The sequence below is a fragment of the Phaethon lepturus genome, unplaced genomic scaffold, assembly GCF_000687285.1.
Source record: "Phaethon lepturus isolate BGI_N335 unplaced genomic scaffold, ASM68728v1 scaffold12867, whole genome shotgun sequence".
NCBI classification, from domain to species: domain Eukaryota; kingdom Metazoa; phylum Chordata; class Aves; order Phaethontiformes; family Phaethontidae; genus Phaethon; species Phaethon lepturus.
In genome coordinates, this window is record NW_010554097.1 from 1 (window position 1) to 17855 (window position 17855).

Sequence of the window (17855 nt, forward strand, 5' to 3'; positions counted from 1 at the left end):
GGGCAGCGGGGCCGGCCCCTGAGGTGCCACCGGCCTCGGGGCTTTTGCGGAGGCGCGCGGGGGGCTCCTGCCCGTCTTGCCCACGGAAGTTCAGCTTTGCGGTTATCCCAGCTGGCCGAGGAAGAGGTACCCCCTGCCCTCCGTGACTGTGCCTCCCCGGAGCCGCTGCGTGCAAGCAGGGGAGCTGTTACCCCCCCGACCCTCTGCAAACAACCAGACTCCCCTCAACAGCCACAAACCAGACCACACAGAAATCTCATTTATGTATTTTGTACTAACAGGCATCTCTCTTATTTTTTTCTTCTCTCCTTCCCTTTCATCCCTCCGCCTTCCTCCTGCAGACTTTGCCATACGCAAGGATGGATTTCACGGAAGCCTATTCCGATCGATGTTCTGCCGTGGGGCTTGCGGCCAGAGAAGGAAACGTTAAAATGCTGAGGAAACTAATCAAGCAGGGATACAGCATCGATGTTCCAGATAACAGGGGGTGGGTGCCAATCCACGAAGCAGCAGCTCACAATTCAAGTGAATGTCTGAGGTTGCTAGTTCGTGCAGGTAAGGAAAATTCAGTGTGAAATAGTATGATTTTTTTCTGATAAATTCCCCTGCGATATATAAATTAAATGGATTTATCATATTCTAACTTGTTGTGTAAATTTCTGTGTGGTATCACAGGTACTTACTAGTTACGGTAAAGACAAATTGGCACGTTGTAGTCTGTGAATGACATTTGTTTTACTCCACCTTCTCTGTCCAAGGCGGGTATCAGCATAGGGCCAGCAATAACCGATGCTGCTGTTTGAAAGAGTTGGTAGCAGCGCATTCGTGGATACGCTGTAGGCCACAAATCTCAAGCAACTCCGTTATTTTAAGAAAATAACTGTGTTTTGTAATTCTTTGCTAAATACAGTTTTTCTTCCCCTTTATTATTCTCATTTGTAGCTGCATCTGATTACATAAATTCAAAGACGTTTGAAGGGATGTGTGCGCTGCACCTTTCGGCACGCCATGGGTCTTTGGAAAGTGTTTGTGTTCTTCTGGAAGCGGGGGCTGACCCTGATGAAGTTACTACCGAAGCAACCACTGCACTGTTCCTAGGTGACACAAGCCTTCTTGAAGTCTCAGAACAAGTGACAAGTGGGGAAAAGCTTATTCACTAAGTTTAAACTTGCCAGAGTTCATTCCCTGCTTACCATGTTTCCTATTTTTGTGGCCTAAAGACTAGGCTTTAGAGTCAGAGGTGGAGTGAGTTTAGAGATTAGTTTTTATTTGTGGATAAATCTGCTTCAGACTGTGCTTTAAAACAAAATTGTAAAACCAAATGGGGTTTTTTGCATTGCCTTTTGTTTCATTCTAGCACAGAAAAGATCTAGGATCTATATCTGTATAAGGGTGTTTCAAGTCTTTTTTTTTAATTCCTCCCTACTTTTTATGTGAAAAGACCTCATTCTTTTTGCAATTCTAGTTTAGCAATTAAGGTCCATTATTTTAGTTTTTTTTCCTACGATTTATGTTTGACATACTTAAACACTTAAAACTTCTGCTATAGTAAATCCTCGGAGTTGAAATCATCTGATTACATATGCTTATTTTACTCAGAGGCAAACATCATGGCTGCCACATTAACATTTGTTTACAAGTCTATCCACATTTTATTTTTAAACAATTAAATAGCTTATTTGCTTCAAGCAGTTGGTAACAGACAGCACTTTTGGGGAAATCATACTTAAAAGCACACTGGACAATGGTAATTAACAGTATGTGTAAGTGCTTACATAGATCAGACAGGACCAAGGAACAGTCCTGGGTTGCGTATCCAAGAGATCTTTAAAAAGGAAAAAGTTTATGGTCAGGTTAGTCCAGACTCTGTAATGGGGTTATAGCACAGCTCTGTGTTGGGCACTGAGTACTACAAGGCAGAGGCACTCCTTTGGCAAGCTCCTGCGCTAATACTCTAAAAATTATTCAACCAGTAGCAACTCTTCGCAGGTCATTTGTGATCATAGCAAGCTTTTACGTTTACACGGGAAATGTGCCTTGGTAGAATTGTCTGTGGCAAAATCCTGAGGATGAATCAGGGTGCTAAAGGAGACTCTGTCAATTAATGCATTAGCATAAGTTAAATGTACACATTATAAATTAATTTTATATAGGTGTTTAAAACAGTTTTTTACCTTTTTTTTTTTTTAATGTTTGAGGGAATTTATTGGAAGATAGCCACAGGGCTTCACAAGTTCAGGAGGCTGTTGCAACTGTCATACAGTTAGGTGCCTGCTGCAGAATTGTCTCCGTATTCCACAGGAAAGAGGGAGGAGAGAAACTTGCTTCTGTTATCTGTGTTAGCACGGTCTAGGTGGAATTTTAACAAGTCTAACTGAAATTTTTGTGGATAAATTCCCATTCCCCAACTCTGTTCTGGGGGTATAAATATAAAAGGCAAGTAAGCATATATAAGACAAGTTTATAAGAATTGTGATTATTGTGTCAGCAAGTTAGCAGTGAGACCATTTGAGTTTTTCATTGAGTTCTTTAAATCCAGTTAATAAGAATTTTTTTCTTCTTCTGTTCTATTTGAAGCTGTTGAAAATGGACATGCAGACATTGTAAAGCTTCTGCTCCAACATGGGGCCAATGTTAAAGGACCTCATTCTTGGTCTGGATGGAATTCTTTGCACCAAGCTTCTTTTCAGGTAACCTGTAAGTGTATCATACAATTTCCATGTAACTGGTGTATTTTGAGTGATAATTTACCTATTTGTTTGCCTTTTGATCAGGTAATTTTTCCTAACCTACCCCAGCAGTCATAAGGTTGTCTAAATGCTGAAGGACTTGCAATGCACTGAAGAGTGTATGTGAAACTACATGAGATGCTGATGTTGGGAAGCAATAATTATTTAAGTATTATTAATATTGCATGTACTCACAAGCTCACGTGTTGTATTTGGGAGGTGAATCTCTTCCAGGATTGTTTGGAAGTTCTGTTTAGTATCCCATCATCAGTGAGATGTGTGACTTTTTCCCGGAACCGAAATATGTTAGCTTAATGGTTCTAATAAGCTAATTTAATTTTAATTTGTATGTAGCATGTGAATGAGAAAATGTGAAATGAAAAATTAAATTAGTCTAATTTTTTTCTGACATTTATTTTTTGGTACATTTTTGGGATACTGAAATATATTGCATTTTTTCTTATTTCTGTTTGGAATGTTGGGAAAAACAGATTATGTCAATTCCCCACTTTTTTGCTGGTTAAGAATCAAAACATTTATTTCAGGGATGCACTGAGATAATGAAAATACTCCTGGAGAAAGGGGCAAGCAAGGAATGTAAGGATGACTTTGGAATTACACCTTTGTTTGTTGCTGCTCAGTATGGAAAGCTGGAGAGTTTAAGACTGCTTGTATCCCATGGTAATAGCGATCATTCATTTAGCTTCATTGTTTTTAATCTTGCATCATCCTGTTACCATATACAATTTTACTTCTACTCTTGCACTTCGTAACTTCAAATTTTACTATTTTTAAATGCAATTTTGGTTGCAGATGGGTATGCAAAACCATCTTAATTGCTTAAATCTTGTTTCAGAAATTTAATGTAGTTTTCAGGAAGTAATGGTCGGAAATAATAAATCAAAGCTACAGAAAGATGAAGCATCATCAGGGTCTTCTAGAAGCCCTCAATAGTGCTACATTCGTGGTCTGATATTGATGACCTTTCTTTTGTAAATAGGATATTGTTCAGGCTAAGTGAAGATACCTCTCTCTGCTCATAAAGTGACAGCGACAGCAGCAGTTTCATTCACATAATGAACAGGTTTTATGTGCCTAAGTGCATATATCCTTACAATCAAAATTAATTGCCTTAACTATTAAGCCTGAGGGAGCCATGGCCTGACCAGTTAAATAGTACTAACTGATCTATCAAACAGGGGGAGAATCTTAAAAAATAATTGCAATCAAAAGATTACCTAGCTCATTGCCTTTCCTCCAGCACGTTCATCTCATGTTGTGCTGATCTTTGACAGAGCTAACGTTAAAACACCGACTGTTTAAAAAGTTAGCAACAAGCTAGTAAATGTTTCCTTATTGCTGTGGAAGACCTGTTGCGTTGTGCAGTCACTCTGTGAAAACCAACTGCTGATTAACTTTGATTTGTTCTTCATTTTGTGTGGTGCAGTGGTGATGTAAAGTATTGGCTTTTTTTGTCAGGTGCAGACGTAAACTGTCAAGCCAAGGACAGAGCCACTCCCCTGCTGATTGCTGCGCAGGAGGGCCATGCCAAATGCGTGGAACTGCTGTTATCAAAAGGGGCAGATCCAAATCTCTACTGCAACGAGGATAACTGGCAGTTACCTATTCACGCAGCAGCTGAAATGGGCCATAAAAGGTAGGTGATTAAAAAGACATTCAGGCAAAAAATTCTGGGAACAAGAATCTAATTGACAGAGAGGATATTCAGCTCTAAAAGAAAGAAAAATGAGTTCTCAAGCTGATTTGTAGTTATGAAAACAGTTAGAAATTATAATTTTAAATGTCTGCTAGTGCCAGTAAAGTGAACAACCAGTGTGACTTCAGCATCTAATCTGGGTCTGACTGACATCCGAACGAGTTTAGAGGGGTTTCCACAGTGCTGAATCAGATACCAGTTCACTCAATAGCCATATCACTTTTATATTTTAAAATAAAAATAATAATAGCATATGCTTTATACATCAATTGAACAGCTTTTAATTTGAATTACAGTCCTGACCATTAAGTAGCAGAGATAATCATATGCAAATAATGAATTAGCTGAACCAGCCAGGAGATCAAAGCCACCAAACATTTCCTTTAATCCTTCCAGAAGTGTGTTTTTAGCTTTGCCGAATCCCAATCATATAAGTTGCTTTTGTAGCAGAAAACCCAGAGTAGCAGGCCATTGCGAAGAAGCATCTCTCAGGAACCCCATGACTTGCACATGTGTGACAACATCTAAAATCAAATATATTAATGATGATACTAACTGCAAAATTAAAATTATTAGTAGATGCTTAATCTTAACACCTAGCAAAAGGAGGTCATCAGCTGAGTTGTCATTAAAGTTTGTGCATCAAATTGATGCCTCTTTGCAAACAGACGAGGAGGGTGGACTGTAGTAGATAACTGAGGAAGCTGGTTTTTGTTCATTTTCTCAGAAACAGAAGGTGGGTTAGCAAAGTTGTCAGTACTAGAAATGTCTTTAAATCAAATGCTGCCTCTGTAGCTTTTGCAGCAGTATGTAACTGGTGACCTCTGAGCAGCACCAGTAAGTTCCAGTAGCAAAGGAATTGGTGTTTGCCGCTAATCCATGTTAGCTGGAAAGGATGTGGACCGGAGGTGTGAGCTACGAAACAGAATGATTTTTCTGTTCTAGTATCTCAGTGGTGTTGAACCAAAGTAAGTATTAATTTTATTTGCACCTCGCATTTTCAGTTTGCTTCCAGACTTCTGTGAAGTCTGGATTTAATGTGCAGATGTACTCTATTGCTGTAGAAAGGATTATTGGATAATAGGAAATATCTCTCTCTGATTCAGATTAAAATATTTATTGCCAGCCTAAATCCATGCCAAAGCACTGTGTTTGTTACAGGTCAATGTAAGAGACGATAAAGGTTGTTCCTTTATACAAACTCAGTAGTGAATAAACAGGTAGGATTTTCTTCTTAAGTTGTAACCATCATAAGATCACGTAAGATGACAAAATAAGAAATGTTTTAAAATATTTGCAGGATACTGGAGTTGCTAATACCCATTACTGATCGGATTTGTGACAAAGGCAAAGGCAAAGTGAGCCCTGTGTATTCAGCAGTATACGGTGGTAATAAAGAATGTTTGGAAATGTTACTTAAAGAAGGCTACAGTCCAGATGCTCAAGAGTGCCTTAACTTTGACTGCAGATCACCCATGTGTATGGTCTTCCAAAAAGAGTAAGTATACCTCTTAGGTTTTGAAACTATTCATAATTTTGTTGGCTTTTATTTAACTTCTTTTAAATGTGCGGTTTTCCTGCTCTCCTTCCTCAGTGCTTGAGCTGCTGGAGTTAAACTGTAAGTATCTGAATGGTGCACAGGGTTTGGACTGCATGCACGAGCTGAAGAACCTCACCAAAATCTCTGAGGGGAAGCTGGGCTCTTTAAAGAGTCATCTTGTAGAATATAACGACAGTTTTCGTGATTTCAGAAGGCCTTATCAGCACGTGTCTGTCTTCTGGGAACACGACTCGATGCTGTAATTGGGTGAAAAGGACTCTTAAGTCGCCAGGGTCTTTTCAGTAAGGATGAATTACTGGAAAATAGTGTTTTTCTTTTCTGTATGCCAGTCTTGTGCATAAGACAAGCAGAATGAATTATCTCAACACTATAGCTGTGAGGAGGACTGAGAAACTGAAAGATATACTCTTTTAGATCATGACCCATTTCTTTTTATGCCTGGTGAGTGATGTATACCCCTGGTAGCCAACAGGAAATAAAACAATGCTTACTTCATAATGCAAAGGCTATAATTTTAGAGTAAAAATAATAAGGTATAAAAGCCTTACTCCTAAGTGTATCTATATGGTATGTCAGTGAGGTGCTCTTCATGTCCTTACTGCTGATTTTTTTTCCTTTAGTACAGAAGTCTCCTCTTCCTTTTTCTGTGGGAAACTAATGTGTGGAGGAATGGGCTATTACTGTAAAAGATCTAGATGTTGCTGCCCCCAAGTTCACCTTATGCACCTCCTAAACTATTTCAATCTATAAAATAGCATTCAAAGAATTCAATAGTGGCACAGTTTCAAATTTTTTCAAATTGAGATAGAGAATCAAATCTCAGTCACTTCTTGGCAGTTCTGACCTTTGTATAGAGCTGTAATGTCATTATGTTTTAGGTTTTGAGACTTGAGAACAATTACCTGGTAACTGCTTTATGCCTTAGAACAACAGAGAAATTTCTTGTTGTAGAGAATACATTTGAAACTTTCTTTTTTCTTCATCTGACTGCTGTCTATCATTTAATATTTTGTCAGAATTCTAGTTAGTTCACCCTTTGTAGACACTCTTCCTCAGGAATACTAATGTGAAGTAATGTTATGTGACTGGTGTGCTGCATTAGGGAAAATATCTTCAATAAAGGCTTTTAAATCTTCTTAAAAGTCAGATTCTAACAGAATATCTCATGTATATGGATCACAACTTATTGCTTATATGCTGCCATTTAAATTAATGAGGTTTTGGTAGTAGTGAATTTAGTTCACCCCCATTAAAAAGCAGTTTATCCAGCAGATGCAAAAATGTAGCTTTTGGGGCTGGCTTACGTTTTGGAAACATGATTTCAGTTTCTCATTCTGACTTCTTGTCTTCCACACGTGACCTACTCTGATTTCCTTTATTTAAGGAAGAAAAATCAAAATACGCAATATTTTAGCAGTCCTTAGATACCAGAAGTTCATCACTTGCAAACTTTTTTAGCCAAAATACTAACTTTTAGAGGATGTGCCTTGGTGCCCTGAATCCTATAAACAGCTGAGGCTTGTATAACAGGTGGGCAGAGGCTATTTGAGAAATTATTTTTTACAAGAAAGCCTGTTCTAATTAAAAACTATGGTCTTGAGGTGTTTTTCCCCTGGAGAAAGAATTAACTTGGCTGGGGTATTGTTTGCTGAATGTGTTTGAATATATGTGTTTGTCAAGCGTGTACTCGTTGCACGCTATTAATTAACAGGATTGCACATTCTTACAGTTGGCTTAGGAAAATTTTTTTTTAACTTCACCAAATATATGCCACCCATCTACAGTGCCATAATTGTAATGAATAACTTGCCAGTCATTCATCATGTTCCTGAAGTGAAAATACTACAGTAATACTCTGATCGAGTTTATCCTCCTTGAACTAAAAGGGCTGATTTCAAAGAGGGAAATCAAGGGCAGAATTTTTGTTTTTTTAATAGTGAAAGTACATCCCAGTGACTGTGCTTCTTTCAGCCTCTTGTGTCTCTGGTCAGGCTGCAGGTGATTGTGAACTGCTTGAGGCAGGAACTCATCCAGACGCAGAACGGTGCATGTGAAATCACACATCGGGGTACGAGGCAGAATGTGCTTGTCCGTATCTCCATACGTGACGTATAAGCTGTGCAGTGAAGCAGTGCATAGGGTTTGCTATTACTGATTTTCATTACAGACTCTTAGAAAGTGTGTTTAAAAATCCTTGGACATCGTTTTTCCCCTTCTGTCCTATTCTTAGTATATAATAAACAATGTAGGAAGGGATGCAGACCAGGTAGCTACTAAAATGTGCTGTAAATGAGGCAGGTAACATATATCACCACTTCAAAACCACTTCTAGGAGGTAATGTGCAATCTAATTGGGAACTAAAAAGCAACACGCTAATTATCAGTCATAATCTCATTCATTAGCATATTACCATAGTATAATTGATACTGATAAAATTATTTTAGTAAAAAAGTTTTAAAGTGTTTACAACAGTTTGGCAGGTTGCAGAGCTTCCTGCGAGTACAGTTGGATGTAAACCCTTAACAAGTTCGAACATCAGGCCTGGACCCTGAGTTCCATTTGATATTTTCACATACTTGTCCATCTGCTGCATGTGGCGTATTTTTAAGGTGAAACCTAATCAAAGCATACACGGTGCTTTCTGCTTCTAGCAAGCACGTGGCAGATCAGCGGTGCGGTGCTCTAATCTCTGCGTTACAGGTACTAGTAACTGATGCCGTTGGGCAGTTTCTATTTGCGATCAAAAGGCTGGCTTTGAAGGGCTGGAAGCTGTTTGGAACCATAGGGTTTTTTCAGGAAAGAACAAATGTGCTAAATGTAGGAACTGGAGTCTCCTGAAGTAGTTCTACATTTTAAACTGATGCTCTCCAGAAAGAACTGCAGTCAGAATGGCACGCTGGGTTTTTCTTTAGTTTGGGGGCATTTTTGGTAGGAGAAATCTGCTTGCTTGGAAGCAAGAAGTAAAATGGTAGATGCTTGCTGGGGAAAAACTAACAGGATGTCCTGTTCTTTGTGTGCACTTCCTAGGTTTTTTTATTTCATTGATATTTTCCTGAAATACGGGATCACCTTACTTGGGATTAATTTGGGATATTGCCTGTTCCATGAAAAGTTTCCTTTGTTTCGACGCTTCTTGAAGCTGGGCTGTTCGCTGCCTTCTGAGGACCAGTTATCGGAGTTCATAAATTACACAATTAAGGCGCATGAGGAGTACAAGGAGTGGCTGCCTTATCTGCTCTTGGCTGGTTTTAATCCAGTGGATTTAATGCGCAGATTCTGGTAAGCAGATACCGTTACCTTGTTTACTTAAGTATTGTATGCTAACCTACAGAGCTGTTGCCAATGTTATTTAGCGCATGCTTTTGGAGGATAGAACTTGGTAATCAGAGTCCGTGATCAGGAATGGTGAGGGTTACAGACAGTCTGAAATAAAACATTGGTGGGTCATGGCTGGATTCAGTAAAAGGAATTTCTTTTAGGAAGAAAGCCAGAATGGAAGTTGCTTTATCGCTACCCTGGAGAAAGGCATCATTTCACAATTTTTGTATCGAACATCTCTTATTAGCCCCTGAATTTAGTTGCAAATTGCGTGCGTGTGTCTAATATGGTAATTGTAAGAAGAATTTCAAGCACCGAGGAAGAGGTTAGGAAGGGTCAGAAACAAATGTAAGGTGAAGCTGGGCCAAGGCTAGGAGGAGAGGAAACGGATGCAGTTAGAGATTGTGTTAAACAAAATAATGTGCCCGAAATTCCAGTCTGGGTTGGTCTTTTTTTTGTGTTGTTTTTAATTCTTCCACATACAAATAACTGCTTGGTGATGTTTTATGTTTAGTTAGGCACTACAGAATTTAACTTACATTTAAAATTATGAAGTATTTGCATTTTTGTATGTTTTTTCTTGTCCATGAAGACGATGCTTAGATTTTACTACCATGTATCTAAGCTGTTAACAACCTCATGGGAGATGTATAAACTCATATGCATTACTTAACTGTATGACAGGAGTAGGATTTTAAGGTTTACTTAAATATTGATGTACATTTCAGACACTGTTAAGATATCATGGTCAGGATATCATTGGTAGTTTTAAATGCATTCGTTTATGACTTAGTGAGATTCTGTTAATCTCTAGCATCCACAGCTTTCTGAATAGTAATCAGAGGAGCATATATAAAGCATGATATATCTTGTGCTTCTGTCAGATTTAGTCAGAGAAGACTAAGTGCTTGCAAAAGTAAACACACTACAAGATTGCAATTCAGTGAGTAAACAAATCTCACTGTCCATGTAGATAATATATGATGCTTCTTTGTATTTTGTTATGTAATCCACTAATACTTTTATACCAATTGCTTCCTTTGTTTAAATCCCCACTTCTTAAAATAGCGTTTTACATCATAATCTACAAAACTAATGTTTTTGTAAGTTTAATTTCAATATTAACTCTTCCGTCCTGGAAAATAACAGGAGGATAGTAGATAGCAAATGACGTTTATGTATATGATTTATTAACTGTCTCTGGCTCATTGTGCAAAACAATTGCATAATCATAAGCCGGTCAGCCTAGAGCACTGACAATTTTAATTACCAGTGGGAAAAGTAAAATCACCATTTTCTTAAAGAAAGCTAGGCAATCAGATCTCTCTCCCATATGGCTTTCAGTGAATGTGTAGAAGTTCAGTCAAATATGAAAAACGAAATAATAAAAATTAGAAAGGACATAAAATAACTTTTGACATTAATCTCTTGTAAAAAGCAAGTGTATTAAAAATTTTTAGTCTGGTGTTTTTAGAGCTGTGTTAAGAGCATTTAGATTTCCATTCACTTGAAAATTCAGGATTGTACACACCTAGCCAAGAAGCTGCTCTGTTGAAACTGCATGGCTCTTCATCGTGCATAATGCTAAAACAATTGCTTTACTTGCTGTTACTTAAACCTCCTTAAACATTTTATTCAGTTAAGCTAGCTTTAAAGGTTCTTCACACATGCTAACGATTTGAAATGTAAATCGTACTGATTTCTGAATACATATAAATGTGACCTTTGGTAGAAGGAGAGTTTGAAACACTTGCAAATTTTGTGGGTTGGGGTTTTTTCAGTTTGTTTGTTTTAAATAAATAAGTAGCTGAATATATGTGCATTTTTCCTCAAATGTGATGGTAGTGCTTATAATGCTCAGGTGTCTTGACCCCTTATGAAAATTTAAGTGGAAATGGAATAAGAAATTAGTGCAGAAGAGAGTGCTGCCTATTGCTGAGATATTTTCATTTCAGAGCAGATATTTTTTTCTTACAGTCAAACTTACTTTTAAAAAGTAATAGAGAAAGATTCCATTATTAGTAAAAGGTTGTGCTGTCAGAGTTACTGTGGATTTCCCTTAAATGGTTTTCTTTTTCTGTGCTTAGGATGTAGAATATTAAGGATTTGTTAGAAAATAGTAAAGCTTTCTATGCCTTGTTTCCATTATTCTATTTATGCTATTGTGTAAATGGGAGTTTTTGTTATGCAGGATTTTTTCTGTGAGCAAGAATGCCCTTAATTTTATCCTGGAGTTCACAAACTGGAAGAGACTTCCTCCATCTGTAGAGCAAGACCTTTCAGACTACAAAGAGAAGTTCACTTGGACTCCCAAGAGCCATTTTGGTAAGCAATACAGTTAGGGGAAAAAACTCTCCGTGTATGCCAGCTTCCAGGCTGTAAGCGGGGAGCAGCTCTGTGTGCTAATGCACGATGCCAAAGAAGGTTCAATAGTCGATAGACATAGCTTGTCTAGAAACTGGGGAGCAGAAATAGCATTGCCCTAAACAAACAAACAGGCAAAACATATTTGAATGAATCTTACTCATTACATCGTTCAGTTCGGAGTTAGCATGTTTCAAGTAGGTATTCTCAGTTTAGGCTATCTTGTCCACTTCAAATTAATGCATGTGGTATAAAATATGGGCATTCAATCCATACAATTCAATACAATCCAGTAAAGTAGTACTTGCGCCTTCCTGAAATGATTTGTTCAGCCTCTTGGATAATATAAGGGAAGATGGTTTGGTTACATTTTCTAGACAATATCCCACTGACGTTACTGTTTTTTAATTTGATTTGTATTTCCAATGAAGTGTCTATCCTGTTCTGTAAGCATTTGACCGTATTTAAAATAGAAACCATATAAATCATGATACTAAATACCTACAAATCTAGCAGTTTATTGTCACTCCTATAGTCAAAATGTGGCCAGCCAAAAAGATTCAATAACTGATTGTCCAGGAAAACACTAGAGCTCACTGTGTTCACCCTCCAGAAAAGCAGCTTTAACATACAGACTTTGCGCCGTGCCTTATGCATTATGTTATTGAAAAATTGTGCTCAAGTGTCTTTGTTAGTGACTCATTTCAAAACAAATTCTTCTTTAAAGGGGGCTGTAATAATTTTTAAAATATCTACCTGATGTTGATGTTATTCCTTTGGAATATTTAATGCTAATTAGGATATCTTTTTTGAGTAAAAAAAAAGGTTTCTTTTGGTGGATTAAGTTCTTTCTTTATTTCCTTTGCTATTAGTAAAATTATTTGTGTTACAACAGTATCCAGTAACCAAAGCTGGAGAGAGAAAGCAGAGAGGAAAAAGCAGGGAGGGGGGAGGCAAGTTTGCAAGCTTTCACTTGTTCATTCTTTCAGCCAAAAGCAGTCAGGGCGAGCAGCCCAGCTGCTGTGCTGAGAGCTTCCCTGCTTGAGAAGTACCAAGCACTTGAACTGAGATAAGCTGGTCGTGTGAGTGAGCATAGGAAGCTAAAAATGAAGGGTTGAAAAACCGGTGTTCACACCTCCAGATGAAGGCTTGCAAAACGTGTAACCCTGTGGAGTTGTACACCTGCCATACTTACCCTTCTAGACTGAAATACGGAAATGACTGCAATTAATACTACAGATTCCTTCCTAGCTACTCTAGGAGAGTTTGGAGGGGCTAGAGTTCTGTATCAGGATAAGTTGATCCATAATATGGAAGTTTGTGTTCAAGCGAATGCACATGTGCGGCATGTTTGTGTATCTTTTGGCCCGGTGCTTGTCCAAAGTCAAGTTACTTAGCGACATGTTGGAACATTTGGCATCATATGCCAACTGAGTCATGCTATCATTTAATACTTATCCCTGAGGTTTTTTTCCTTGTGTTATCCTGTTGCTTGATTTACTTCTAGACTTAACTTTTCATTTCTTGTAAGGTGGCACAGGCCTTTATCTCACCAAGCAGGTAGCTCTTCTAGGCTGGTTAGATGAAACTTTCTGGTTAAGGATAAAATGATTCTTTCACACTTGGTTTCTAGAAGTTGAAGGTAACTTTTCTAGCTCCTATAGGGAAATTCTGAAAATACTGATTCTGGCAGGCAACAGCCCTTCACTATCCAGAACTCTGCCTCGTTATCTGCCAGAGGCTGAGGGGTTTCAGATAGGATCCAGCTAAACCAGGTAGCTGTAGGCACGCGATGTAATCCCATGGTGTCCTGTTCAGTGTTCAATTTGGCTTTTAATGTTCCAGCCTCCATTCCTTCCCTGTCTCATCTTTGTCGTCTTGAGATCCGGTCCATTTTAACGAGCGAACGCCTGCGATCGGACCGGTTTATCCGGGAATTGCCATTGCCAGCTTGTCTCCAGGACTACCTTCTCTACTTAGATGTACTGCGAGTCAATGCTGTTCTGGAAGCCGAGGATTATCTGGGGCAGAGGGAGGAGGGAGCTCCCTCTACCAGTCACTCCAGCACTGAAGATACAGAGAGGAGGGACACCTGTAATGCTGGTGCTAGGTGACAGCGCTGCAGATTTTGTAATGGCAGTTAACAGACACCGGAGAAGTACTGTAAATAACTGTAGTAATAAGTCTTTTCATGCTGTGATTTTATACTCTATCTAAAAGTTTGTTATGAGTTCCATGATTCACTTGTTTTAAAAGTCTATTGTAGCTTTCTAAGTTTGTGAATATTTTCTGGTTTTTGAAAGGAAATTTTTAACTCTTATGAAGTAAAATGAGCTTATTTGATTAACGTAGCTTATATAGTGGTGAAAATCTATTTGGTCAGACACTGTTAGTAGACACTTTATTCTTAAAGTACTGCATATACCAAATTAAATTATATGAAAGTCAAGGAACACAATATTGTATTCTTGTTATGAATTTGTAAGTTGGGGAGTGATCTAGCTGAACCAGAGATAGGAAATTAATATAAGAGAGGAAATTGTTTGCTGAAGGAACAGTGATGTCCCCCCCCTCCTTTTCTTGGTTGTCTATATTTGGTGGAGTGTTGGCGTGGGAAGCTGGCTCGGAGCCTGCACCCCGTCCCTCCCCTTGTGTAGCCCATGGGCCAGGCGCGAAACGTCCCCGAAAGCATACCGACGTGGCACAGCTGTACAAAAATCCCTCCTTCAATGAAGTGAAGAAGCAACCGCCATCCCCACGGCGTGGGTGACAGGGCTAGGGCAGGGACACCTTGGTGGAAGACAGCTGCATCCCTCGAGCTGGGAAAGCCCTCATCCTGCAGAGGCAAAGCTGGTGCTGCCAGGCTCACTGGTAATAGATGCTGAAGGCGTGGAGGATGTACAGGAAGGTCGTGATGAAGGCAAAGAACTGCATGAGAAGAAGAGCGAAAACTGGCATCAGCTCGAGAGTCTAAGCCCATCTCCTCTCAGTGCTCTCAACCTAGGGAAACCTCCCAGCCTAAACCTCTCTCCAGGCTCAAAGAGGCAAAGCCCCCCATATTTCCCAGGAGGCAGCCACGCAAGGCTGTCTATGTGCTGCTGGACCCCGAGAATCCCATGCTGGCTGCACAACGCAACAGAGATGAGGAGACGAAGCTCTGACCTGTTTGACACTGCTGGGCTTGGGTTGGCTCTGCTGTGGCTTTAATATTTGCTCCTGCGTCTCCCCAAGGGGACTTGCGGGCACTCTGGCCTGCCTGGGGTTTTCTGGAGCGACTCACCGATGCAGCGCTGTTGAGCTGGTAGTAAAGTGGCGAGTTGGGGCCAAACTCAGAGCGGATGGTCGCATTGGCTTGCAAGACAGCAGCGCTCATGTACAGAATGGCTGTGGCACCGTGGTACAAACTGTCCTGCAAAACAAGGGAGCGGCGAGGATTCAAAGCCTGCCTGGGACTGTCCTCTGATTCGCCTCGAGGTCGAGGTCTGTCCTTTGCACGTGCGAGCGCTCGAACAGGACACACATGCCCAGACAGGGGCTGGGACCAAACCCTCGTACCATGCTGAACCCACCCCCGTGCCCATGCAGCACCCATGGCACAGCACAGCTTCCCTTGGCATTTCCAATCAAGGCAAAAGGAGGAAAGGGCCAGTTGTTTGCAGAAGGGCCAGCTAACCTGTCACCAGCCACAGTGGTCTTGTGCCCACACTGCTGCTGCCAACACCTGCCAGTGTCCCAGTTCCTCCTTACCAGCACTCTCCAGTTCTCGCTGTTACGGTGAAAGCCAAAGAGGTAGCTTAAGAGGAGCAGCAGGGAGATGAGGCAGGAGCTGAGGGACACGTACATCACCCATCCCTGCAGCAGCGGGAAGGAGACGGAGGTAGCAGCGACGAGGATCCACACCCAGGTCCCACAGAACTGCCGGGGTCAAACACAGGCACCACTGATGAGCACAGGATGGGGAAAGCCCCTTCTCCTCCCTGAGTCCCTCCTGGCCTCCCTCCCGGGGCAGCCCCAGCAGCCGTTGGGAGCCCTGCATCTTTGGGCAGTGCAGACCAGCCTCCCGGAGCATGCCGGCATGACAGCAGCACCGCAAGCTGGCACGAGTTTCCCTGAACTCTTAGGAAATACTTCAAAACCTTTCTTACAAAAGGGAAAGGTTTGCTGCCTTGTTTGACGCAAAGAAACATCTCGCCCTGAGGGCTTTGGCGGAGAAGGGAGAAAATGTGCTTTTAGCTGGGAAAGGTGAACGGCCAGCGTCAGCCCGGCCCTGCCCTGCCCGCTCATTAATCTCCTGGGCTTGAAGTCACGGCACAAGGAAGTCTCCTCCTGACTCCACGCACGAGCCCAGAGTGAGTCGCTTGCTCTGGATCCACCTAAAATATTTACAGTGCACAAATAGCACGCGGGGTTATCTGGATAAGCTCACGCCGCCCTGTGCCGCTCCAGCACCGGTGGATGAAACACCCCAGATTTGCAGCGGGCAGCTGAGCTCGCCGCCACGGGTAGCTCACAGCAAAGCCCAGCCACAGCGATTGCACCCGTGGGGCATGGGTGGTGCAGGGCACCAGCGCTGTGTAATGTGTCAAAGAACACCAGTGGTTATCTCAGCCAGTCCCACCGGATGCCCTCTGGACCCGTAAGCAATTGAAAGATAAATGGAATGTTACGCGTTACAAGACACCCAACTGCCTTCAAGCCTTTGGAAAGACTTAATACAGAGAATGAAATTATCTCTATTTTCAAGCAATTTCTGTGCAATAACTAGAGCTGCTTCTGCCATGGAGGTGCCGGCAGATCTGCAGCCTCTCCCAGCCCCATGGCAGCTGGTGACCCTCGCATGGGTTTTGGGATGGAGCGGAAGTGTATCTTGTCCTCAAGCTGTTCCAAAAAAACACATCATGAAGACCACCTTTGTGTATTCAGAATAAGCTAAAAGAAGCAGCATTACTTCCCATTAATGCTGTCTTCAGGATTGTTCTGGGGACAACTCCCAGATTTTTAGCCCCATGACTTGCTAGAGCCATTAGTGGGGTGCTATAACACAGCAAAGCTCGGCATACTCACTATCTCTGGTAGGATGAACGCATAGGGGACGGTTTTGAAGACGGAGGGTCCGGAGGGCAAGATGGGCTGCGTGGAGGTCGCAGGGGGACACGCCGAGGCCATCTCTTCTCAGCTGATGCCACGACTGCTCTGGCTCCGCTCCGCTCGCATTTGCCTGCGCCGTGCCGCTCCCGTGCGGGGTTTTAACCGACACACCCGCAGGGACGTAATCGCAGAAACCAGCCCAGGCTGGCACCACGCCGCTTCCTCCGGTTGAAGGAACCCTCAGCAGCCCTCCAGTTATTGCGGCCGGCTCCACAGATCCTGCCACCAGCACCGGGATGGGAGAGCGAGGGGACCCCACCCCTGCCACTAGCACACAATCAATTCAAGGTCTTTAATGAGAGAGGAAATAAAAAAAATCCCACACGACGCAGGGGCAGAAACGTTTCCTGCAATCAATTTTTGTCCTTGGCACACTTTCAAGCCTGAAGTATTTTTGCTTCCACTGTTACCTCCTCCCCTTTCTGTTCAGGTTTCTGCTCTGTGTTCAGAGCACACCCATACCCACTGGGCACATCCAGCCTTCAAAAACTTGCAGCCAAACAATTTTTACAGACAACTCAACACACTGGTAAAAGATGGGAAGGTTTGCCCATGTGCTGCTAAGCAGCCAGAAAGGCCTGAAGGGCAGCTACAGGGACAGCTTTGATTTGTACCTCCTGGCAGATGCGCTTTGGATTCGACAAGCACATGCTGTTTGTTGCAGAGGACTGTGCCTCACCCCATAACGCACTGATAACTGGCAGGATGAAAGGCTGAAGGTGGCATCTCTGCTTCATGGCCTAGAGAAGACATCATGACTCCACTAACTTTGGCAGTACTCCGCAGCAGGAGGAGGACGATATCCTAGTAAGATATCATATCTCCCTGTTAGGAGAGCTAAGTGATGCCCTAGGAATTTGGCTTCTGTGCCAACCTCTTGCACAATACAGAGCGAAGATCAAATCCATGATGTTTCTTACTGCCGGAGCCCCTCCTAGGCCCAGGAGGGAAGTGCTTTGTGGCATTTCTGGAGGCTCCAGTTTACAAATGCTGTGGTCTTTGAAAGGTGGCATTTTA

General features: G+C 41.6%; 2 protein-coding genes across 2 annotated transcripts; one reads left to right on the forward strand and one right to left on the reverse strand.

The window, feature by feature from the left end:
- The first annotated feature begins 359 nt into the window (after window positions 1-359).
- On the forward strand, window positions 360-13804 carry LOC104613585 (ankyrin repeat and SOCS box protein 3-like). The gene is made up of 9 exons (XM_010291720.1): window positions 360-555; window positions 943-1098; window positions 2578-2690; window positions 3275-3410; window positions 4209-4386; window positions 5747-5944; window positions 9036-9287; window positions 11518-11651; window positions 13536-13804. The coding sequence occupies exons 1-9, from the start codon at window positions 360-362 to the stop codon at window positions 13802-13804; spliced, it is 1632 nt and encodes a 543-aa protein (XP_010290022.1).
- A 751-nt stretch (window positions 13805-14555) lies between these two features.
- Window positions 14556-16856, reverse strand: MALL (mal, T-cell differentiation protein-like). Its single transcript, XM_010291721.1, has 4 exons — window positions 16755-16856; window positions 15438-15605; window positions 14971-15099; window positions 14556-14618 (listed from the first exon to the last, which is right to left on the reverse strand). Exons 1-4 carry the CDS (start codon window positions 16854-16856, stop codon window positions 14556-14558), a joined length of 462 nt encoding a protein of 153 aa, XP_010290023.1.
- Window positions 16857-17855: the final 999 nt, after the last annotated feature.